This window comes from Perognathus longimembris, chromosome 3, assembly GCF_023159225.1.
Source record: "Perognathus longimembris pacificus isolate PPM17 chromosome 3, ASM2315922v1, whole genome shotgun sequence".
Taxonomy (NCBI): domain Eukaryota; kingdom Metazoa; phylum Chordata; class Mammalia; order Rodentia; family Heteromyidae; genus Perognathus; species Perognathus longimembris.
The window spans coordinates 46,291,651-46,316,726 of NC_063163.1; the positions used below are offsets into that span (position 1 = coordinate 46,291,651).

Consider the following 25,076-nt stretch of genomic DNA (forward strand, 5'->3'; position numbering starts at 1 on the left):
TTGCAGTACATAAGAATATATAGACTACATGCAAGTATGACTCCATTTTACATCTGGGACATGGGCGTGGGGAGGTTTTAGTCTCTGTACAGGTCCAAGAATCAGTCTCTATTGACCCCAAAGGATGACTATTGTATTTGCTTTACTCAGAACAACAAATGCAGGCAGAGCTGAATCTCCCTGGCTTGTTGAGGAATGCAAATTTTATCCTAAGGGGATAAAAGAAGAACCACTGTCAGCCTTTCTGCCACTGAGAAATACAGGTACGTGTGTACCTCCAGAAAGGTCCTACTTGAGGTGACATCCAGAAGCAGACAAGCTGGAAGCAGAAGGCTGATAGAGAGGGAGGTGAACAGCATAGGGCAATGGAGATAGTGGCAGCTCTGGAGATAGAGAAGTGAAGATCAAGAGGCTGGAGGTCAGGTATGTGTGGGCAAGGGAAGGGAAGGAGCAGGAAGAGGTCCACTGGGAGCTGTGTGGTGACAGAGAGGCCAGGGGATGACAGGCTGGCTGGGAGCCCTCTGGTTCTCCCTGTATGTGTATCCTGAGATCTGCAGGGAAGTTTAAGAATGGACTCCACACAGCTGGTGCTGGAAGATATGGAGAGATGACATGTCCCAGTGAGCCCGGAACAGAATACAGTCCAGCACTGTAACCCTGAGGTCAGCCTCAGTGAAGGGGAAGCAAGGAGGAATGCCACACAAAAGACTAAGAAGCAGCAGCAGCAAACGATTTCAGACAGCCATGTAGTCAGACCTATAAGTGCTCCACCTCCCAAGAAAAGACAGGTGTCCTGGCAGAAGGACAGAGGGCAGAGTGGCCTGAGCCTTTAAAAGGAAGCATCTGGTACAGAACACTTGGACAGTCTGCATGGTGGGAGAAGGACCTATCTCCACAGCAGACTAGGGATATGTGCCAACATGCCTGGCTTCTAGCAGTAAGGATACTAATAATTATCTTTGGCATAAGATAGTCTTACAAAGAAGATAAACACTACTTCTATTTTGTACTTTTTTAGATTGATGCCCTCTATATCTGGATCTTCCACATCTTACAAGGAAGATTGTCCCCAGTTCTTGGGGAGTCCTCCTCATCAAACACCAAGCTTCTTCTCCTGACTCCAGTAATACCAGCTGTCTATACCTCTCGCTCACCACTTAGCATCCTCCTTCAGGCCTTTCCTGCAGTATGTTGTGGATTGAGAGAGTGTCCTCACCCACCCTTGCAAGATTCAAAGCAATGTCTCCACACAGTGGGTTCCTGCTGCACCCATGGGAACATAAACCAATCTCTAGCTCTGCTGATAAGCACAACTTACCTGATGATTAAGTTGTCCTCGCCAAGGGTCACAACTGTGGCTTCTGTGGCTTGGAGAGACATGAGTTTGGCAAGGGCTTCTGAAGTTTTGCTCTAAGAAATACGCAAAGTATGACAAGAGAGCTACTGTTGGAGCCTAAGCTGACACCCACAAACATGCTCAAAAGTGCCAGTGTGGAAGACCAGACCTGGAAAGAAACCAACACAGCCATACCACACAACCAAGGCTCTGTGGGAACGGGTGTGACCAGGCAGCTATGCTGTCACTTGCACACTGAGTGTGCAAAGCCTGAGCCACCAATGCAGGTGCTGCAATTCCATTTCAGTTGGGGAACAACTGAGTCTCTCTTGTAGTCTCAACAGAATTTATTCCAGGGCCTGAGTCCTGCTTTTATGTAGGCTCCATTACAACGTTAGGCACAGTGCAGGCCTGAAAAATGACCTGCCCCTGAGGCAGAGGTGTGGGCCCAACACAAATGAGTCTGCTCTCAGGACTAAGAGACCTTGAAGGTCAGAGTTCTTTCCATTGCACAATACACCTGTTCAAAAGTTTCATAATTAACCAGATTAGCTGGGATTTCAGAAGTAGCAACCAATTTGGAGCTTAGTGACCATACCACCTAAATACATGGAGGTTTCAGATTGCTTTAAGTCTAAATCAGGTATAATGAGTTATTCTCCATGAAGGGCTCAGATGGACTGAGGTTTGTATTACTCAAGGATCCATTTGGTTCTTACACATTTGGTTCTTACCTTTGCCACGTGTTCCAGCCAGCGGCCCAGGGCGATGAACACGAAAAGCATGGGAGGAGTGTCAAAGAAGGTCACAGGGCTCTTCTCAGCTTTCTCTGCAACTGCAACCACCAGGATGATGAGGGAGTAGACGTAGGCGATGGTTGTGGCCAGTACGATGAGTACATCCATGTTGGCTGACTTGTGTCTCAGAGCTCTGTAGGCCTGAACATAGAAGTACCACCCACCGAAGAACTAGAAGCCAAGCACAGTGAAAACTTGTCAATTAGCAGGAGGCAGATTTCCTCACACATATCCCCTCCAGGTAGCAAACATTTTAGGTACCTGTGTAAATCACAAATTACTTTGGCCACATTGACTTGATATTGAGGAAACTTTATTTTCTATTTTGAGACAAGGTTTGATCATATAGCTCAGGATGGCTTTGAACATGAGACCTCCTGCCTCGGGCTCCCTATGAAAATTTACCTTATGATTTAGAGGACTAAGGGCCATAGAAATGGGTAATGGAGGGTATAAAAAGACTTCTAAAATTCAGAAAACATGACAAAAATGTTCACTGATAAGAGAATGGTAAACATGGTAAAAAGAATAATAGTTCATTTATACTACAAATAAACCTAATATAGACTTGAAATAAGATTAATGCAATCTCAAAAGAGAAGGTATTGTATCTGTGAATCACTGGCACAAAAGATGCCCAAAATGTGAAATTAAATGAAAAAGCCAACATACATTAGTATTCTCACATGATCCTGCCTCCATTAGCCAGCAAAAGTTTGTGTCAGGTTAACAAATATGCATTCTTGCACACACAAGTGTGTGTCTGCCCAACAAAAATGGGACCAGCAAAGATGCGTGCTTCCTTTCTAATTGTGCATGGAAACACTGGGGAACAGGATTGGGCCAATATTTTGCAATAAATAGAACTGGTTACAGTAAATGTAAAGCACATTTGCAACTGAAAAGAAAATATAGAAAAAAAACCAACTTCAGACTGAAAATGCTGGCCCCCAACTAATCCTAATATTCCAATATTAACTTAAGGGGTTTAGTTTTATATTCCAAGATATACTCAGAGTTTGCTTCAGAAATATGTTTGGGGTCTTAACGTCACCACTGCAGCAGATGTCTTTACCAAGCTGGTGTCTGTTAAATGCTTAATTTACTAAACATAAGAGCCACATGTTTGCTGTACAAGATAGAACCTTTAAGAAAAGGGCGAGCTACAGGGGCATCTGCTGCTAATATTAAAGGTAACTTAAACAGGAAACACATTTGGACATGGGGCCTGGAGATGTAGCTCATGGCATAGCACTTGCCTGGTATGTATGAGATCCTGGGATCTATTGTCAGCACCATTAGAAAGGGAAGGAGGCAGTGGGACAAAGGGAAGAAGTTAGGGACTTAAGGCTTTATCAGTCTTGCAAGGAAGGGGTTGATATCCTAGGGAGCTTTGAATCCTGCAATCAAGTGTGAAAACAGACAGCAAAACCAAGCTCCACATCACCTGCTAGTCACAAGGTAGAAATGTAAGCAGCATCTGTCTGGAGATGGGACAGGAAGGCTGCCAACTAAATGACTGTGATCAGCAGAAGAGTTCAGAAATGAGCCATGCATAGAGGGCAGAGCTTTTCACCGGCTTTCTAAATACATACCTGGACAAAAGTACACAAGACAAAGAAGACAAGGTTGAGAATGGAAAGTCCTGGGATGATGTTGTGGTCCAGGGCCATGGCTTCATGAGGATCCTTGCTGGGTATTAACATATAGATCATTAAGCCCATGACGGGGATGCCAAACACCAGGCTGCACAGGAAAGACTTCTTCCATCTGGGAGGAAAACACAACCACATGGATGATTACGAGACACTAGGCACCAGGAGTCAGGCAGGTCCTCTCCTGAGGGTTTCATTTAAGGATTGGCTTTGTCACATATCTGGGGCAAAAAGCCAAGGGATAAAACAAAAGTAAGGCTCTCTACCACACTGCCATCCGAGGGACAGTCTAAAGGTCCACACATCATTGTAAGGATGGTCAGGAAACATTGAGGCCTAGCCCTGCCTTCACTAGCTGATGTGTGACCTCCGATCTTTAGGAAAGGCAACTGGGGCCCAGAAATGGAGAATCCAGCCCTAAAGAGGTCAGGCCTTCATCTATAGCTGCTTACTACTCATTTTTCAAAAACTACTTTTACAGACCCCTAAGAACAACCAGATCAAAGCAGTATTTATTAGTATAAGCTAACTTGTGGTATCTTTATATTTGAGTTTTTGAGACAGAGTCTCATTATGTAGCCCAGACTGGTCATGAACTTGCAATCTTTTGCCTTAGCCTCCTAAGTGTTGGCATTACAGAAGTTGACCATAATATCAATGCTGATGTTCGATTTTCAAACAAATATTTAAAACTGAGTGAGAATAGAGAGGCTATTGAGCACACAAGTCTGAAATCTCATGTTAGCTGTAGCACCCATGACATTCCAACCATACAACTGCCATGCAAATAAAGTCTGAGAATACAGTAGGAGAAAAAAAGCGAAACTTTCCTCCCTCAATTCTTCCCTTTCAATTTAAACACTGTGCATTTACTAGCTGTTTAAATTTAGCTATTTAATTTAGTTAGAATTAAATGAAACCTAAAAGAACTCCACTCCACACACATACACTAGCTGCATTTGAGTTCTCACTAACTTTCGTGCAATGACTGCTACACTGGGAAATCCAGTCCCAGCACGCTGCTATCCACAGACAACACTGTTTCAGAGGGGTGACACAGGGTAGAGGCAGCTGATACAGGCAGAAGGAACCATGGGAAACCAGCGGCAGCAGGGGCATGGATAAGCATGAAAGTATTTGCATAAGATAAGCCACACAGTTTGCATAACATAAGCCACAGGGAAGATGGACACTTAGAGGAGTATTGCACTTCATCTGTTTGTTCTACCTACTGCTTTATTTCCAGCTTGTGGTCCAAGTGATGGGCGTTGGGCCTTCTCTGTGCCAGGGAAGCATGAAAGCCAATTTCCTTGTGATTAAAAGAAGGGTGGGGAAAAAGGGTGATATACTTGTTAAAGCATGCAGCAGCAGCAACAACCAGTTCCAGCTCTGCAAATAGGAAGTGCATTTCAAAGCACCACCAGAAACTCTAGTGGCTCTCCTCTCACAAACCCTTAACCCACTCTGGCCAATAAGCTCAATACCATCTATGCTGTGAGACTATATTCCAGCCCAAAGAGATAGAGCCCAGTGGTAACTCCTGTCCCTACAGTCAGTTAAGATAACAGGTCCTGGTAAGGTAACTTTGCCAAGCCCCAAAGCTGATCTGGTTGACTCCTAATTTTTAAGTTAAGAAATCCCATATCTTTATATTCTGGCTCTTTCATCCACATGGGAGGAAAGCAAAGGTCAGAGAAAGCAAAGGTCAAAGAAGTTACCTATTTTGCCCAAAACAGCAGTGTTATTGAGAAGAACTAAATCCCTGGTGCTCTATCTAAATAAACACAGGGAAAATTCTCAGCAGGAAAGTCTCCTTAGCACAATACAGAATCAACAGGGGCCCCAGAATGCTGGGCCTGGGGTTTTCACATAGAAATGGAAGTAATGATGGGAGGAAAAAAACAACCAAGACATGTAAGAATCTTTCACCAACTAATTATAGCAGGAAAGGCTACCTGCAGGATATAAGGATGGAGGCCAGGCAATATGCTGATAATCCTCATGTAAGGTCAGAGGGTAGGGGTGGGGCGGGGGCTTCACCAAGGTACAATCTGGGTAGAGTCTGCTGAGGGTATTAGAAACCAGAAATGATAATAGACACATCTGCTGCACTCCCCTTCGCTCCCTGCCTGGCCTCTGTTTCCCATTTACCACATGAGTGTGTGTCTCAGCCTCACCCATGCCCTGACTCCTGCTCTTGGAACCACTGCATCTGGGTAGGAGTGCCATTCTGTACCTGAGAGGCAGGCACCTCTGTCTTTGCTGATGAAGCAGCTATGTAGCCAGCTTCTGAGGGGAAGCAACATCACAACAGCACTGCCCTGTTTAGAGCTAGGTTCAGCAACAAACAGGCAGTAGCTCTCTTTAAGCCCACATACACTGTGGTGAGAAAATGAGGAAGAGCAAGGCATGAAGCCTGAAGTAGGATATTTTTATTTCCTAAGGAGTTATTCTCACTAAGCCTCAATTAGCCATACCATACCATTAGCTATTGCAAATTAATCTTGTTTAGCTTGATTGGCTTAACCCACTTCAATCACCACTTCAATCACTCTTTCATGGTGTGCTGCCACCTTGACCTTAAAAAGGGACACAGGTCTTATGAACAAACTGAGAGAAGAAGGAGGTAGGGCAGGCATTATATTGTAATACCAGAGAAAAAATGACCAAGCTTTTCTAAAGAGACAGGCCTAGTAGAGAGGTGAACAGGGAGATCATTCTGTCCAATGCTAATATCCCTTCTGTATATAGATAGCTAGCAAAGGCATAAACGATCTTTTTAAATTGGCAGTGGCCAAGTTAGCCCTGCATACCAGGTATCCTGGTGAAACAGATGCTTCTCAGCAAACATCTGAAACTAAAAACAAATGTCTGCTCGCCTCATCCTTTTCTTACTCATTGACTAATATACTCCCTCAGAGTACTGGGTACTTAACTTACCTCCTCGGGTTAATTCCAAATGACTAACGTTTGTCACTGATTCAACTTAAGTGATCCTTGGTTTTGTTTTGTTTTCTGCTTAATGATATGTTCACATTTTCCCATAAAGATGATGATCATTGTTTCATGAATGAATTACCTCAATGAGTTTTACAATATCCCGTGGACCGATGATTTCAGGATCAAACTTCACATGGGCTTTGCTAGTGGCCAGGGCCACGGAGGCATAGGTAATGCCATTTGTCCTGGTGAGCTTGGATTCTATGTTGTGGACACAGGAAGCGCAGGTCATTCCTGTGATCTGAAAGATAGGACAGGAGCCACAGGCTCATGACTGAGAGGAGCCCTTCAGAGTCATATCAGGCAGAGTTGAGTGATAGCCACAATCCTTCCTCCTCTAAAACACATCCCCAGAGACTGTTCTGACCCACTGTGGTCTGCAACATGAAGCAGCTCTTCAGAGACTAGATGATTGAACATCTCTGCAATAAAAGGGCCAGAATTCTAACTGCAGTCTACATCACCTCTGCCACACCATTCTGTGTAGACTGATAGAAGACAAAGCGCTTACATAGGGCTTGTATTTGTGACCCATCTGCCACTCCTGGAATACAAGCTAGTCAAATACAGGGATTCCCTCAATGGAGATGCATACTCCGTATTCCCCAGAATACTAGCTAAATACAGAAGGTGTTTAGCTCAGTGGGTTTGCATAACATGTGTAGTAGGGATTGACCCTGCAACAAATCAATCAATACAGAAGTTCACATACAATGTCTATGACAATGTGGTGACAATATAACTATTGCTACATAGTTTTCAAAAAGAAAATTCTCATCTTTGTCAACAGTAATTTTTGTGTTTGGTAACCAGGATGGAACTCAGGGATTAAAGCCCAGAACGGTGCTCTACCACTTGAATCATACCTCCAATCCAGCCTTTTTGCTAATTGCAGATAGAATCTTGTAGATTTTTCTGCCCAGGCTGACTCTGAACCGAATATTCAGATCTCAGCCTTCTGAGTGGCCAGGATTATAGGCATGAGACACTGGTGCTCAGCTTTCAATAATGTCCTTGATTTCGGTTTTCTATATGATAATGTGAGTAGGCCAAGGTGTTCATGTGTAGCTCTGGAGGTTAGCAAGGACCTTCACCTCTCCTGCTGGACACCATCTGTAGCCCAGCAAGTATGAACTCTGCCCTCCAGCCCCCAGCAGAGGGTTTGTTCAACTGAGAATCCCACTTGCCAGGAGCTGAATGTGCCATTCATGTCCTCAGTACTTTTTCTTAAAAAAATATATATATATAATCTATATTATATATATTCATCATTAATGGTAGTAACTAAATACATAAAGAAGCAAGGGACCCGTTTACCTCAATAAAACAACATTGCTGAATTCTTTAGGGGTTTCTTCTAAGCCTTTCTTTGTTGATACAAAAACAAGTTTGTACAGAAGTGCTTTCAACAAAGCATACTATAAATATCAGGATTACCCATTGTTTTCAATGACTTGTTGACTACAAGTTGAAATAGAGGCAAAGAACAGCCACTCCTCCCAAACACAGTTGGGAGCAAGCATACCTTAGGCGTTCACTTCAGACTGAATGCTTTGGGTTACTTTGGCCACTAATTAATTATCTTTTGAACCCATATGCTTTCAAGCCCTCTCTATTTCTGTGTGGTTTGTGTGACAGAGGACAGAACTCAGGAGCTTGTACATGTTAAGCTAGTGCTCTACACTGAGCCACAACTCTAACCTAGCCATCATTCAATGGCTCTAGCTACCTCCACGAACTTGCCTATTGTGTCTAGAAACATCTACAGACAGCTGAGTTTCTCTTCAGGCTTCAAGGATAGTGATCTCACTCAACCTTCCACAGTTCCACCATGCTTAGCAGAGCCCCCTCCCCACTTCTCTGTTCCTTACCTCCTGTGCCTTGACATTTCTTCCTCCTGATCCTGAGTGTATTTTGTAAGAGGGCCTGCTAGGACTCTAACACAAGTAACTTTCCTTCAAAAACAAACAAGGCAAAACACCAAAAAAAAACAAAAAATCCAAACCCAGCAACCACCAGAAAATATCCTAGATGGGAAAACTCAGTCATAAGAACGACTGCTGTCACAGCCTTCATACTTACAATCATCTCGATGTCACCATCGGAACTGATGTTGTCCTCCATGACTGTGGCATTAAAGCCCAGGTCCTGGATGAGCTGAGCTACTTTGGGTGGCTGGATGACCTCCGGATTGTACTTGACCTCTGCCTTTCCCGACATCAAGGCAACCAATACAGAGACAATACCTGGAACCATCAGGTCATGTCTGTGACGACATGGTCAACATAGTCTAACATATAAAACGTCTCTCCAGAGCTTCTACAGCCATAGCTCTCACACCTTGTTGTACAGGAGGATCATCTGGAGAACTTGGAACAGCCTTGATATCTGGCACTTTACACAGACAAAGCAAAGAAGGGTCTCTCACGATGGGCACCAGACATGTTTTTAAAAGCCATGTTTGAAAAGAAAGCTGGATGAAAGTGGCTCATGCCTAGAATGCTAGCTACTTAGGAGACTGAGGCCCAGAGGAGATGGTATAAAGCCAGACAAGGCAGAAAAGTATAAGAGACTCCATCTTCAATAATCAGCAAAATGCCAGTCCAGAAGTGTAGCTCAAGTGGTAGAGCACCAGCTATAAGCAGCCAAGCTAAGTGAGCACAAGGTCCTGAGTTCAAGCTTTATTGCTTGAAGAAAGGAAAAAAAGTCTTCTTGGTGACTCTAACATGCAGTCAAGTTGAGAAGACCAGTTCTAGGATAAAATGCATCTCAAACATTTATAGGGGCCAGGCATGGTGGGTCATGTCTGTAATTCCAGTTACTTGGGAGAGTGGTGATAAGTCTATCATCCCAGCTATGAGGGAGGACTGGTAGAAGAATGTCCATCTAAGGCTAGTCTCAGGCAGAAATGCAAGGCCTATCTAAAAAAATATTTGAGTGAAACAAGCAAGCTAGAAGCCCTGAATTAACACCTCAGAATGACCAAGAAAAGGGGAAGAGGGACATTTGAGTCATCTGTGGGTCTTGCTAACATAGATTGTGACTCAGTGCCCTTGAGATGGGGTCTGAGATTCTGCATGTCTACGCCAATAATGCCAAAGTTCTGGTAACACCCATGTCTGTATACAATAAAAGTGAGGGACAAGGTTTACAACTATGTTACCTCTGTTATGGAAAGGATGTGCTTTTTTTTCTCTCCTAACACTGGCATATATGAAATAAATATTTCCTCATTTCTAATATTAGATTTTGAACAATGGAAAATTAACCCCAAGTAAGGTATGGCTGGCTCATTCTGGTATTTCTAGCTACTCAGGAGACTTGAGATTTGAAGGTTGCAGTTCAAAGCAGGAAAGTCTATGAGACTCTTATTTTCAGTTAACAACCAAAAAGCCATAAGTGGAGCTGTGGTTCATGTGGTAGAGTGCAAAAAAACTCAGGGACAGTGCTTAGGCCCTGAGTTCAACCTCAGTAATGGCATTAAAAAAAAGTAATACCAGAAACCATCTTACTAGCAATTCTGTGTGGTCAGTTTGAGGGATAAAAAGAGCCACATATAAGTAGATGAAAGGAATGAGGTGCATTTGAAAATCTAGTATAAGGAATCAAAATGAAAAGCTGAAGTCAGGAACAGAAACACAGGCTATGAAATTCTAGACTTCATGAGTAGCAGCCAGTCCACGAGGACAAGACCTCCTGTAACACTGAGATCTGAGACCAGAAAGCTTTAAGTATAATGAACAGGAAGCTAAAAAACATGGCAGCCTAATTGAGGGCTAAGAGCAGGGGAATGGGAACAGAAAGCTCCACAGATCCACTGGGTAAATGAGAGTTATGATTAAAGCATTTACAAACATACAAGGAGGATAGGACAGGATTTTAGCTGTACTTCTGAGCTTGAGACAATATTGGAAATGTAGTTAGGTGGACAAAACAGTCATTTCCATAAAACTCTATGGCTCTATAGGACAGACAGAATATGTGAAACTGGAACTTGGACACAAAATGCAAATTATTCATTCATTGTATAAAGGATTAATGAGATGAGGATAGGAAATGTTGAATACTAGGACAAGCTAGTTGAGAAGATTAACCATAGAATGTACCAGGAGTTTTAAATTAGATTTTCCATGGAAAATTTACAGTCTTTACTTATGCAACTTACTCAACTTAATAAAACTACTGTGTGTGTGTGTGTGTGTGTGTGTGTGTGTGTGTGTGTGTCTGTGTGTCTGCGTGTCTGTGTGTCTGTGGTGGTAGTCCTGGGGCTTGTACTCAGGGCCTGGATGCTGTCCCTGAGCTTCTTTTGCTCAAGGCTAGACTCTACCAGTTGAGCCACAGTTCAGTTTATTGGAGATAGAATCTCAAGGGCTTTCCGCCCTCACTGGCTTCAAACAGCAATCCACATATCTCAGCCTTCTGAATAGCTAGGATTACAGGCGTGAGTCACTGGTACCTAGCCCAAATGACTTAAAATAACAGAACACCAACTGCCAAGAATACTGGACAAACTTCTCTACTATCTTCTGTGTGTGTGTGTGTGTGTGTGTGTGTGTGTGTGTGTATGTGTGTGTGTGTGTGTGTGCACTGCACGCATGCGTGCATGTGTGCATGTTCCTGTCCTAGGGCTTGAGCACAGGGCCTGAGCAGTGTCCCTTAGCTTTCTCACTCAAGGCTGGCACTTTGCCACTTGAGCCATAGTTCTATTTCTGGTTTTTGGTAGTTAATTGAAGATAAGTGTCTCATATGCTTTCCTGTATTGGCTGGCTTGGAACTACCATCCTCAGGTCTCAGCTTCCTGAGTACCTAGGATTACACATCAGTGCCCTATACTACCTTATGATGAACTTGCCAGATTTTTAGAACTACTAAGAAACAGTCAATACTGCCTACATACAGCATTCCCAAGTTCAGTGTGGGTAAAGATCTCTTACCCGCTTCTTTTTGAAGATTCCTTTCTATGTTGGACACACAGGATGCGCAGGTCATGCCTTTGATTTGTAAAAAGCACTTCTGTGGGGCTGCTGCCATGGTGGGTGGTGGGGTGTCTAATGAGCAGCCAGGACTGCTGTTTTGAGAAAACTCCCTGGTCTGGGGAGCCACTTCTGGCACAGGCACAGGTGTGCTGCTTGTCATTGGCAGCATGGAATTCCCAACCCTGTGATTTCCAGAAAGATGGGTGGTAGCATCACTCTCTATAACAAAATGGCAGAAATCATTCAGATTAGAAGGATGTAGTAATTTTGTTTTTCAAAATAGGAAAATTCAAGCATGAAGTTACTAGAGAGGTGACCAGAGACAAAGAGGCATAATTACAAATCCAGGAAAGCACATCAATTCTTCAAAGCTCTGAGTAGGTAAGCATTGTAATTAGATGATGATGATGGTGGTGGTGGTGGTGATGGTGATGATAATGGTAATGACTTACTAGGTACTCTGCAAAGCACTTTACATATATAACCTTCGTCAGTCTTTAATACAGCTTTGTATATTAAATACCATTATCCCTATATATAGATGAAGAAATGAATCACAAGAAATTAATGTATCTCAAAGTAATAAAGTGAGTTTAAGTAGACCTGCTTAACTCCAGGTCTGGAACTGTGGCTAGTACTTCCTTATTAGTAGAGATCTGACTCCCTCTGCATGAGAACTACACCTTTATTGAGATATTTGTCTTTGTCCTGTTGTTTGCACAAGTTCTCTATGTAGTCAAGACATGACTCCTGCGACCCTACATTATGTATCCAAAACCAAACAACTACTCAAAGTAAAAAAAAAAAAAAAAATAGACCTCTCAGTGGATCACAACACCTCAAAAGCTATGTATGTACCTTCATATAAGACAAGAATAAGCAAACTCTATTGTCAACATTACATTTAAAGCCCTAAGTGAATCTCCTTTGGCGTAGGGGACGTGGCTACTGTATGTTTTTGGCACACTGTGTAATGTATATATGTCTACCTGACCTAGGGAAGGGAAAGAAAAACAGGGTGTAAGATATCACAAGAAATGTACACACTGCCCTACTATGTAACTGTACCCCTGGTGCACAACACCTTGTCAAAAATTTTTGTTTAATTAATAAATAAAGTATAAAAAAAGACATGACTCCTTTGTCAGGTATATGCATTGCAAATATCTCCTCAGTGTCTTGTGGTTTGTGTTATCACCTTTGTAATAGTGTCTTCTGGTAAACGACATATCCTGATAATTAATAAAATCCAACTTTAATCGTTCTTTTTGAGATACTTTTTTTTGGTCTTTTCTTTTTTGAGGGGTCCCCACTTGTGAAAATATTCCTTCCAGCCTTCTTCCCTTACAGACTCAAAGGGGCAAGGGAAGTCATTCTTAAAACCTACCTTTAACCATTAATGAAGAGAATGGTCTCTCAGTGCTGAGACTGCGTTTCTGGTGCATTTATTATATTTTTTTGTGTGGCAGAATTATTGTCAGAGAAACTAATAATGGTCACTTTGCTAAGAGAAGGGCCTGCTTTTACCAGTACTCTAATTTAGAACACAGAATCAGAATTCTCTGTCAAAAAGCAGCCCAAATCCAAGGACTTTAGTATTTAAGTGTCAGCTACCTGAGAAGCAGCAGCCAGAAATTCCACTTCCTCTACCCTTATGATTTTAACAAGTGAGGACAGGTTACAGAGCTTTGTTACCTGTCACCATGTAAGGCACAAGCAGGGCTCACCTGTGCAACCACCCAGGTACTCTGTTATAATAACAAACACCAAGAGACAACCCCAGGACATGCTTCCAACATGTATCAGCTACATACCAGCCATCACTGATGCTTCAAATCCCATGTCTTCTACAGCAGCTCGGAGTTCTTCTGGATTTATTATCGAAGGATCATAAAGAATAGTTCCACTTCCTTCATCCAGAGAGACGGATATTTGCTGCACCCCTTCCCGCTGAGAAACCATGCCTTCGATGGACTGTACACAGGACATACAGGTCATTCCGGTGATGGCGAGCACCACGGTACTACATGCGCCTTGCACCTGGTTTCTCTGCAGGTTGTCAGGAGAAGAAAAACTGGAAAGCCTTCTCTCTGGCTCACCCCCTTCTGCTCCATTTGGAAGAGAAACTTGGAAGTTCCCAGGTGGAAGTGCCTCAATGGACCTCTTCAGGGACAAGGGGGTGATCTGAGAAGGGTCATACTGTATTTGGGCACTTTTGTTCTCCAAGGACACTTGGATATTTTGAACCCCTGAGAGCTGGCCTATATTTCCTTCAATATTCAAAACACAAGATTTACAGTGCATTCCATTGATTTCAAGTTGGAGAGTGGCCACATGGCTTCCTTGGTCTCCCAAGGCCTCAGAGTTAGGGAAATTCTGCTTAGCAAGAGCTGACAGCCGCTTTGGGTTAGTGCTTTCTAGCAGGCCAATATCAATCGGTCCCAGGCTTAAGGGAGCCATTTTGTTCTTGATAGCAGCTTCAAATCCCATGTCACTGACATGGTCCCTGAGGTCTTCGGGTTGGATGAGATAAGGCTGGTAAGTGATGACTGCCTCTTGGTTGCCAAGAGAGACCTTAACTCTCACTACTCCTTGCAGTTTCCCGATCTTACTTTCAATGGAGCTGACACAGGACTGGCAGGTCATGCCCTCTACTCGGAGCTTGACCACTGCCTCCTGGGCTGGAGAGGACCTGGAGGGCCAGGAGGCAGCCTTTCTTTCTGCAACGCTGACCTCAAAGCCCATGTCCCTGATGTGATGGCAAATCTGTTGCAGGCTCATGACAACTGGCACATATGTCACTGATGCACACCCTTGTTCTAGCAAAACCTTAATGCTCACGATGCCTTTCAGACTAGAAATCCTGCTCTCAATGGACTTGACACATGACCGGCAAGTCATGCCCAGAATGCTGATCGTGCTGGTCGTGATCAGAGATGAGCCAGTGCCATCCAAACTCCCTTCATAGCCAACATTGTCAAAGGCAAAATTCTGCTTCATTCCTTGCTCCCAGGGACGAGCAGGTGAAGAAAGTTTAGGCAAGATCTAAAAGGAAAAGAAAAAACATTACTGATCCTTCTGATATTTCCTATACGATCCGATCCGGTCTTCACTTAGCACAGAGAAAGTGGAAAAAAATACCTTTGGTATTAAAACTACTCAAGGGTAGAGAACATACAATAGAGAGGAAAAGAAAATGTGAGACATTATTTAGCAAATGAATGGGCTCCTGTGGCTTCTCTTTAGCTTTGACATTCTATGATTCTGAGACTAGAAAACTGTCTGCCAGCTCATGCCATGCTTTCCTGGCTAGAAGAAAGGGGAGGTTGCTGGAGTAAAGAGGAAAGCAAGATGCAACTTGGTGCTGCCTTGTGACAGAGGCAGACAGCAATGACCCACAATGGGACGCCACAAGAAACCCGGAGAGCCTCAGAGATCCAGTTGATAGATACCTGCATCCCCACAGATCTCTGTCCTTCCAACTCAAATTTTGAAGGTCCCGCTGAAATACATATTCCAGAACAAGTATTTAAGGTAACACCTTAAATATGCTTAGCTTTATAGCAGCCTGTGATTTTCTTAACAAAAGTCAAATGTATTTCATAACCATTGGTCACAGGCCTCCCAGGACCTGAAGAGCTGGAGTTCGCAAGTGGACTACATACATACCTATGAAGATATGAAGTAAACTGAGGCAAAATGAACACTAGTGGCTAACTCAGAAGGGCAGGAGTAAGAACAGGAATTGAGTCCTGGCTCCCACTGTCACTGCCCTGGGTATTCAGGAATCTTGTTATTACCTAAAACAAGCATGTCACCAAATCAAATGGTCCTATGTATGTGTTAATCTTGGTATTTACAGAAACTAGGGTGTCACATTTGCTATCTTGAGCTATATGCCACATATGCCATCTTGAGCTATATCAGGCCTACACCTATCTTCTCAATCTACCACATTACAAGCAATATTTCCTGATTTCTACACAGAATGATGTAGCTGCAAAAATTCCACAACAAGATAAAAGCTTTCCTTCCACAGGATCCCAATCTTCCATTCTCTAAGACAGTTTTTACATCAGTACAAAAGATTATATGTGAGCCAGCCAACAATGTCTCAGGCTTGTAATCCTTGCTTCTCCAGAGGCTGAGATCTGAGGACTGAGATTCAAAACCAGGTATGGCAGACAAATTTAAAACATTATTATCCCCAACTAACCAGCAAAAATATGGAACTGAAGATATAGGAAAATGCCAACCATGAAGAAAAGAGGCAAGCAAAAGTGAAAGGCCCTTGGAAGTGGTGGTATGGCTCAAAGTGGTAGAGTACTAGCCTTGAGTAATAATTGTTCAGGGATAGCGCCCAGGCCCTAAGTTCAAGCCCCATAACTGACAACAACAACAAAAAAGTGCAAGGCCTTGAGTTCAAGCCGCAGTACAAGTATACACACACACACACACACACACACACACACATACACACACACGTCATTTAAAAAGTTAAATTTAACATGAGCACAAAAATTTAACATGAGGGGCTGGGGATATGTATGGCCTAGTGGCAAGAGTGCTTGCCTCATATACATGAGGCCCTGGGTTCAATTCCCCAGCACCACATAAACAGAAAGTGGCCAGAAGTGGCGCTGTGGCTCAAGTGGCAGAGTGCTAGCCTTGAGCAAAAAGAAGCCAGGGACAGTGCGCAGGCCCTGAGTCCAAGCCCCAAGACTGGCAAAAAAAAAAAAAAAAAAAAAAAAAAGCACAAAGGAGATTGAGAACAGGAACTTGTTTGCAGTAAACACTTACAGTAAACACTTATTGAAATGGAGTTTACTTATTGAAATGGACTGAAACCTCCAAAACTCAAGCCCTAGGAACCTTTTTCTTTTTTTTTTTTTTGCCAGTCCTGGGGCTTGAACTCAGGGCCTGGTAACTGTCCATGAGCTTCTTTTGCTCAAGACTAGCACTCTACCACTTGAGCCACAGCACCACCTCTGGGTTTTTCTGTTTATGTGGTAACTGAGGAATTGAACCCAAGGCTTCATGCACATTAGGCAAGCACTCTACCACTAAGCCACATTCCCAGCCCCAGGAAACCCTTTTGTAAGCTGATTATCTCAAATGCTTGTTACAGTAACAAAAAAGCTGACTAACACAGATTTTTTTTGTCCTTTGCAAAATGTAGCCCCTAGTATGACCATAACACTGAATATTGATCCAATTGGGAGCTAAGCATGTTTTATATTCAATATTTTTTCTCCCACCACCTGACTTGTAACTGCCACTTGCAATTATTTGAGTAAAATTACATTCCATACCAGGCTCCTCTCAGTCTGACCCAAAAATTCTTCAAGGGTACCCCCTACTGCCATTCCCTAACCCTTCTCCTCTAATATAATCACTTACAGTCTCTCAGTACCTGTTATTTGGGCCTAGAACTCCCTTCTTTCTCAAACTCTCCATTCTATGCAGTGTTCATCTCTTCTCTGAAGATTTCCCAACTGTCTCGTTGGCTCCATTTCAAAGGGTTAGGCAATATTCTGTTATGTCTGTGTACTTAGAACATTTTTCCATGGACTTTTCCCTTCCTGTCTTTATTTGTCTGTCTCTTTACCAGACTGTTGCTCTTAAATACTTATCCTTAGACTCTTGGCCTCAGTAGAGTCCCTAGCTAATAAAACTCAGTATATGTAATTAAACTAATGAGGGAATAAATGTGTATGATGTTTAAAAAATAATAATTTGCTGGGTGCTGACCTCTCATGCATATAACCCTAGGTACTAAGGGGGCTGAGATTTGAGGATCACAGTTCAAAGCCGGGCCAGGTAGGGAAGTCCATGAAATGCCCATATCTGATTAACCAGCAAGTCAGAAGTTAGAGTTGTGGTTCAAGTGTTAAAACATCCACCTTGAGGGGCTGGGGATATAGCCTAGTGGCAAGAGTGCCTGCCTCGGATACACGAGGCCCTAGGTTTGATTCCCCAGCACCACATATACAGAAAATGGCCAGAAGCGGCGCTGTGGCTCAAGTGGCAGAGTGCTAGCCTTGAGCGGGAAGAAGCCAGGGACAGTGCTCAGGCCCTGAGTCCAAGGCCCAGGACTGGCCAAAAAAAAAAAAAAACAAAAAAAACATCCACCTTGAGCACACATGCCTACGCATACACACACGCACACACAAACACAAACGAATGTACCAACAGTGCAGGGGAAACAATATATCTAATGGCACTCATCTTCCTAGATTATCTTGATAGAAAGTATTAGGTTTTTAAAGTAGGTAACTGGTAAAGGAGAACACCACGCGGTATTCAGGCAGGAGAGAAAGTTTATTACCGAACTGCTGGCCTGTGGCCAAGATGATCCATGGCCTGAGAGAAGGGAGAGAGAGAGAGAGAGCGCGACCCCCACCCAGCCCTGCCTTAAATCTAGGGCAGGGGCAAGGGGTGTGGCCAGGTGGATTAGGATGTAACCTCAGGGAAAGGGGAGGTAACTGCCTCCAGGTCTACAGGTTACCCAGGTAACTGGGTGGAGACTTAATGAGGTAGGAGCATCTACATGGAGCGCTCAGGGAGAGGACCTAACAAAGTATCTTCTTATAGACAAAACCTTAACTACCTAGGTAACTACTTACTCTGTTGCAAAAAGAAATGATTTACTACCCAACTTCTATAACTTGGCCTTAGCTGTTTCTAACCTACTAAACCAAAGGCCATAGTGCTGCCTCTTTCTTTTTTTGCCTGTCCTGGGCCTTGAACTCAGGGCCTGAGCACTGTCCCTGGCTTCTTTTTGCTCAAGGCTAGCACTCTGCCACTTGAGCCACACAGCCACTTCTGGCTGCTTTCTATATATGTGGTGCTGAGGAATCGAACCTAGGGCTTCATGTATAGGAGGCAAACACTCTTGCCACTAGGCCATATTCCCAGCCCCATAGTGCTGCCTCTTAATCTCTGAATTGTCAATTCTGTTTTCCTGCCAAGAGGATTTGCAGAAGTGTTAGAAGCTATTTGTCTGTGACAAACAATACTGACTTTTCTAGACAATCAGGAAGGACAGGCAGTTATGGGAGACAACACTTTGCAAACAACACATTATTATTAAACCCTTGATGATCTGCTGCCTTTGGATCAATCTCTTAACAGTTATGGTGTATCCGAGTCTCTCTAATGCATAAATGTGTTGTGCATATGCTTTGAACTCAGTTAATTAAGACAGTCCTTAATTAAGGAAAAGCCCTCATACTGAGTTTATATAAAATGAACACAGGTTTAGATTTAAGAGCTCATCAAATAATCTCAAGGTTGGCCAGAAGCCCAAGATGGCAACTGTGTTTCCAGGGAAAGATGGCTATTGTCCTAGTTTGGTATTTTTCTGCAGATCAAACACCTGAATAAGGAAAATCTTTTCCTGGTCTTTGAATATTTACTACACTATTAGTATAACAGACATTGCGATTAGAACTAGGATGGGAAACAAGAGATCCCAGAGGGAAATCTAACAACGATGGTTCTTTATATGTCTGGTACTCAAGTCTTGGTTTCATCCCTTTAGTACCTGTCACCTCAGAAAACCTACATCAGAATATCAATACTCTGCTTAAGTCAAGAAGGCAGGATGATGTGGAACACACAGTAGTCCGTGGCCATCCTGAGCAGGTTATGTGAGTCACAGCCTTGCTCAGCCTTACCTCAGAGATAATAATTCTGAAGGTCATGGATTCCAGAGGGAGGGGGAAAGGTAAGAAGGAGAGGGAACAGGTAGGGAGGGAAGGGAAGGGAAAGGGTAGGAGGGGAAGGGAAGGGAAGAGTAAGGAGAAAGGGAAAGTCAGGGCAGAAAATAAAGAGGGAGAGAAAAAGAAAAGATCTTACTCAAACCACCTTGACCAGACAGGTGGATGTCCATCCCTAAAACCCCCAGTGAGGCACAATCAATGTGTGAAACTTCTAGGTATACAAAGATACAAGGGCACATAATTATTTGCTCACTCCTAAAAATAAGGTTAACTTTAGGTGAATCATAAAACTGCTTTGTAATATATCTGTAGGTATTTTCTAATGTTTAACTCTTAAATAAGCAAAATAAGTACTACTCTGTGTGTGTATATGTTGTGTGAGTATGTGTCTGTGTGTGTATATGTTGTGTGTGTGTGTGTGTGTGTTTTGTGCGTGGTACTGGAAATGGAACCCAAGGCCCCACAAAACTAGGCAAGTGCTCTACCACTGAGCTATACCATACTGCCTAAGGGTTACTTTTATAATATAAATATGCTTTTACAGTTTAATATTGTTTCACAAAGGTCCAAAAAGATCTTGCAATGAGGAGTATTTAAATTTACTGTTTCAAAATTTCAGGCTTGCTGTGTCAGGCACACTTGTAAACCCTAGCATTCAAGAGGCTGAGTGAAGTAGGGCAATTGTGAGTTTGAGGTCAGCACGGGCTACCTAGCATGACCGTGTCTCAAAAAACAAAAACACAGACCTTCATTGCAATATCTATGATGACCCACTACAGCAACACCATCTGAGCAAGGCAGAATATTAACACTTATTGAGAGAGCAGATGCAGCCTGTGTGACAACCCTTGCTGAAAACACTAAATGAGAAAAACCAATGGCAAATAAAATGAACAAGCCTGAATACATACAGGCATACAGCATGTGTTCTTTTCAACACACAGCAAAATAGAATCCCGGACTTTCAGTGGACTGGTCTCCAAGGGGCAGTTCCTGTTATCTCAGAATGCTTGCTGCCAGTCTCCTGCCACTGCTCTGAACTCTTCAAACTTTTATCAGCCTACAGCACTTTCTGCTTCAAAATCTTCTTTGATAATCTCTAAACAAAGAGTGTTTGCTCCTCTCAAACAAGGAAGTTTTACAAGGCCAGTCGCTATCAAGCACTGGACACAGCCTGGAAGTTCTGTTTTGTTTTGTTTTTAATTTAGATGAAATAGACTAATTCAAAACCAGAGAGTCCTAACCCCTTGTGTCATTCCCCAGAATCAGATGTAAATGGTACGTAATCATCCGCACTGGTTAGGAGACATGGCAATTATAACTATGCAAGGTTGATTCAGATAAATGTATCAGTAAGGATTATTTTTTTGTTGACAGATTACAAATAAATGAGTGTCAGGTCTGATAAAACAGTGTAGCTAGTATTTATTTTGTTATATAATAATTGCAGTAGCATAGTGAAAGGTTGTAGTGCTTTTTATCTAGAACCACAAGTTACTTTCTAGAAATGGTAAAGTACGGTAAAGCATTTGCCTAGTATGCACAAGGCCCTGGGCTTAATTACCAGCACCACAAAAAAAAAAAAATGAAAAAAAAATTCACGGTTAATTAAAATGCTAAGTCCACAACCTCACAGTTACACATAAAACAAACATATTCCTTTACAGGATTTAGCTATATAGAAATCTAATACTTCTAACAATACTACTATATAAATACATTATGGGCATTTGTTACTAAGATATCCTTGGAAAAAGAGATATGATTGGCTAAAGGCAGCCATTTTTAAAATTAATAAAACACTAATTTTAATGAGATACCACTTTTTACCCACTGCCTTGTAGAAAATTTTCAAGTTTGATGATAACTTTTCAAGTTCGGTACTTTCCTTTTGGGAAAGCAATTACAAAATGTCTATCAAAATATTAAATACTCATTACCTTTACCTCAGAGCATTCCCACTGAAATTATATAACCATTATATTGATAAAAAATTACATGAGAATATTCATTGCAACATTTCAATTGATGAAAATTTGAAACTATCTGAAGATCCAACAGAGAGTTATGTAGTAATTTTTTAAATAAAAGAATTTACATGAAAAGATATTCACAATGGATCAAAAAAGGTAGAGAATATGGGCTGGTGGCAAGAGTGCCTGCCTCGGATACACGAGGCCCTAGGTTCGATTCCCCAGCACCACATATACAGAAAACGGCCAGAAGCGGCGCTGTGGCTCAAGTGGCAGAGTGCTAGCCTTGAGCGGAAAGAAGCCAGGGACAGTGCTCAGGCCCTGAGTCCAAGGCCCAGGACTGGCCAAAAAAAAAAAAAAAAAGGTAGAGAATAGAGACAGATTTTAGTGGTGCACACATATGATCCCAAGCACTCCAGAGGCTAAGGCAGGAGGATCATGAGTTTGAAGCTACAATATGGTCTTATTTTTCTAAGGAAGGAAAAATAAACAAACTTACATGCTATGCTACTCATCTTTTTATCCAATCATACTGTTAGTAGAGAAAACTAAAGGATCTGCACCTGTAATCCTAGCTATCTGGGATTCTGAGGTCATGAGGACCATGATTTGAGGCCAGCCAGGGCAAAAAGCTCAACAGACCCTATCTTATCAAGTAAAGAGCTGGGCGTGGTTCAAGCTTGGCATCCCAGGTATGCAGGAAACATAAGTAGGAGGATCACAATTCAGGCTGGAAAAGCTAAAAACAAAATCCTATTCAAAAAATAAGTAATGCAAAAAAGAACTGGAAACTAGGCTCTAGGGGTAGACTGCCTACCTGGAAAATACAAGCCCTGAGTTCAAACTCCAGTACTGACCAAAGAAAAGGCATCTAATCATATGTTTTCTAGAAAAGAAAATTAAATGCTAGTGATGCTTCCTGTTATTAATGTTCACCTATGAAGAAACTTAAGAGTTTCAGAATTTTCCACAAATTTACCATACCAAAAAACCTGGTGCTTTTTTTTTTTTTCATGCTGGGGGAGGAGGTCAAACACAAAGCCTCCAAAACACAGTTTTAAGATTTTAAAATACCTCAAAGCATAATTACATTCTGGTTGCAGGCCTAAAAGCACAATGCAGAATCTTTTAAATAAAAAAAAGTGTTTATCATCAATATCCAATTATCATGTAAATTTAACATATAAACTTATTGCATACTACCTTTCAAAAAACCTTTTTCAAAAAATTCCTTTATTTAAAATATTTATTTTTATTGGTTATAGGGCTTGACCTCAGCTTCTTTGCTTAAGTCCAGCACTCTACCACTTTGAGCCACAGTGCCAATTCCAGTTTTCTGGTGGTTAACCAGAGATAAGAGTCTCAAGGACTTTTCTGCTAAAGCTGGCTTTGAACCATGATGCTCAGATATCAGCTTCCTGAGTAGCTAAACAAAAACAATGAACATCAGAGAAAATCTTATAGGAGGAAAAGTACTTATGAAAACACTGCCTTCAACTAGAAGAATGTTTCCAAAACTACTTTTAAATGTCTTTTGTTTTGTTTTTGTAGTACTGGAATTTCAACTTGGGGTCTCAAGTTTGCTAGGCAGGCCCTGAGAGCTAAATCATGCCTCCAGGCTTGATTTTTGATGGTTATTTTTGAGGTTAGGGTCTTGTTTCCTGCCAGTGTATATGCCTAGGGGCAATCCAACTGTTAAGCTTTCCTGTAACTGGGATATCAAATATGTACTGACATTTCTTTTGAGATAACAGGCTCGCTCTTTTTGAGAAAACAGCTCTCTTTTGAGACAGGGTCTCTAGAGCTATTCTGACCAGGGCTGGCCTCAAACCATGATTCTCCCAGTCTTAACCTTCCAAGTAGCTAGTGCCATGCTAGTAGCATATGCCATTGGCATCGAACAAAACTACTTTTTTACATCTGACTACTTAAGGGAAAAGATACCACCTAGACCATCAACCAGTGCCACTGGGAAATATTACTAAAATACACCCTTTGTACAAATTGTCATACTGCCCTACTTTTGAATGCAAGTAAACTTTTGTTGAATAAAAGTTACATTTATTTGCTTAAGAAAGTCAGCTTTGTGTTATACCAACATTTTCAAAGTATTAACAAACAAGAAACCAACGTAAAAGTAAAGCAAGATGAGTGCTGGTAGCTTACACCTGTAATCCTGAATCTGTCTGAAGATCATGGTGCAGAGCCAACCAGACAGGAAAGTCCAGGAGACTCTTATCTCCAATTAATTACTCAAAAAAAAAAAAAAAAACCAACACACACACACACACACACACACACACACACACACACACACACACAAAACAGCTGGAAGTGGAGCTCTGGCTCAAGTGGTAGAGTGCTAGCCTTGAGCAAAAAGAAGCTCAAGAACAGTGCCCAGGCCTTGAGTTCAAGCCTCAGGACTGGCACAAAACATAAAATAAATTAAAATAAATAAAAGCAGACACTGAGAATATTGTTCAATGGTAGAATACCTGTCCGGCATGTTCCAGGTCATTGGTTTGATCCCCAGCATCACAAAAACATAATATAAATCTAAAAGGGGGCCCAGCGCCCATGTAATCTTAGCTACTCAGATGGCTGAGATCTGAAAACTCAGTTCAAAGCCAGCCAGGGCAGGAAAGTCCATGAGACTCTTATTTCCAATTAACTACAAAAAGGCTGAAAGTGAGTTTGTGGCTAAAGTAGAAGAGTCATGGCTTTGAGCACAAAAGCTCAGGGACAGCATCTGGGCCCTGAGTTCAAGCCCCAGAATAGACACCAAAATTAATTAACTAATTAATATACTTTAATTAATTAAATAAAAGAGGAGTCTCATTTCTGTCCAACTTGCATATCAGAAAATTTGTGCTCCACTGAAGTTTACAAAATATCCTGAAAATATGAAGCCGCAAGACCTAAACATCACCCCTCCCCCCTACCTTATAGAATTAATCACCCTGACTCCTGGATAGTGTGATAAATGTACTCACCCAGATCTCTCCCCAGTCCCTCACATGGAGACCCACGGAAGCCTCCCCTGTTATATACTGGTCTCAGCCCTTGGTGGCTTCTCAGTCCCTCTGCAATTGCACTGACCTGCTGGGAATTCATTTCCTGGGTTCCATTCAAGACTCTCAGTGGAAATTCTCCCTCTTTTGGCTGGGGAGAGCTCTTCTCTGAAGACACTGGTATGGCCAAGCCCCTGACCCCAGATTTCCTCTGGAAGGACCACTGCTTGTAGACAGACAGCAGAGTCACCTGTGGATCATTCAGAGTTGCCAGGAAGGTTGGCTCGGGGCTCCGGGGCCCCTTGTCTTCAGCTTTCTCCATCACCATGTCCATGGTCACGATCACAGTCACAGTCACGCCTTCCCTCCCCACTAAGGCACTTGAAACTTCAGCAGACTCTGGTTGTGCTAGCAGGAAATACTTTGAAAGTATCCTCCTTGATAAGGTGCCCTGTGCAAGTGAGCTGGTGAGTCTTCAATCTGGCAGGCAACTCCAGGAACTTAGACAGACTGCACACCACTGTGTACCTATTTGCTTTGTTTATCTACACTGACCCACCAATCGCAGCCTCTCACTCAGCACACTGCAGGCAGCACTGTGGCC

The 25,076-nt window shown here is 42.5% G+C and overlaps 1 protein-coding gene across 1 annotated transcript in view; it reads right to left on the reverse strand.

The window, feature by feature from the left end:
- The window catches only part of Atp7b (ATPase copper transporting beta), a 41,399-nt gene extending 16,579 nt beyond the window's left edge, over positions 1-24,820 (reverse strand). Inside the window, exons 1-9 of the mRNA XM_048341439.1 lie at positions 24,561-24,820; positions 13,579-14,809; positions 11,723-11,983; positions 8,871-9,034; positions 6,868-7,029; positions 5,021-5,097; positions 3,729-3,903; positions 2,071-2,304; positions 1,319-1,410 (exon numbers count right to left, since the gene is read on the reverse strand). Coding sequence (XP_048197396.1) covers positions 1,319-1,410; positions 2,071-2,304; positions 3,729-3,903; positions 5,021-5,097; positions 6,868-7,029; positions 8,871-9,034; positions 11,723-11,983; positions 13,579-14,809; positions 24,561-24,806 — 2,642 coding nt within the window. The 5' untranslated portion in view covers positions 24,807-24,820. The remainder of the gene's footprint in view (positions 1-1,318; positions 1,411-2,070; positions 2,305-3,728; positions 3,904-5,020; positions 5,098-6,867; positions 7,030-8,870; positions 9,035-11,722; positions 11,984-13,578; positions 14,810-24,560) is intronic.
- Between the last annotated feature and the right edge of the window lie 256 nt (positions 24,821-25,076).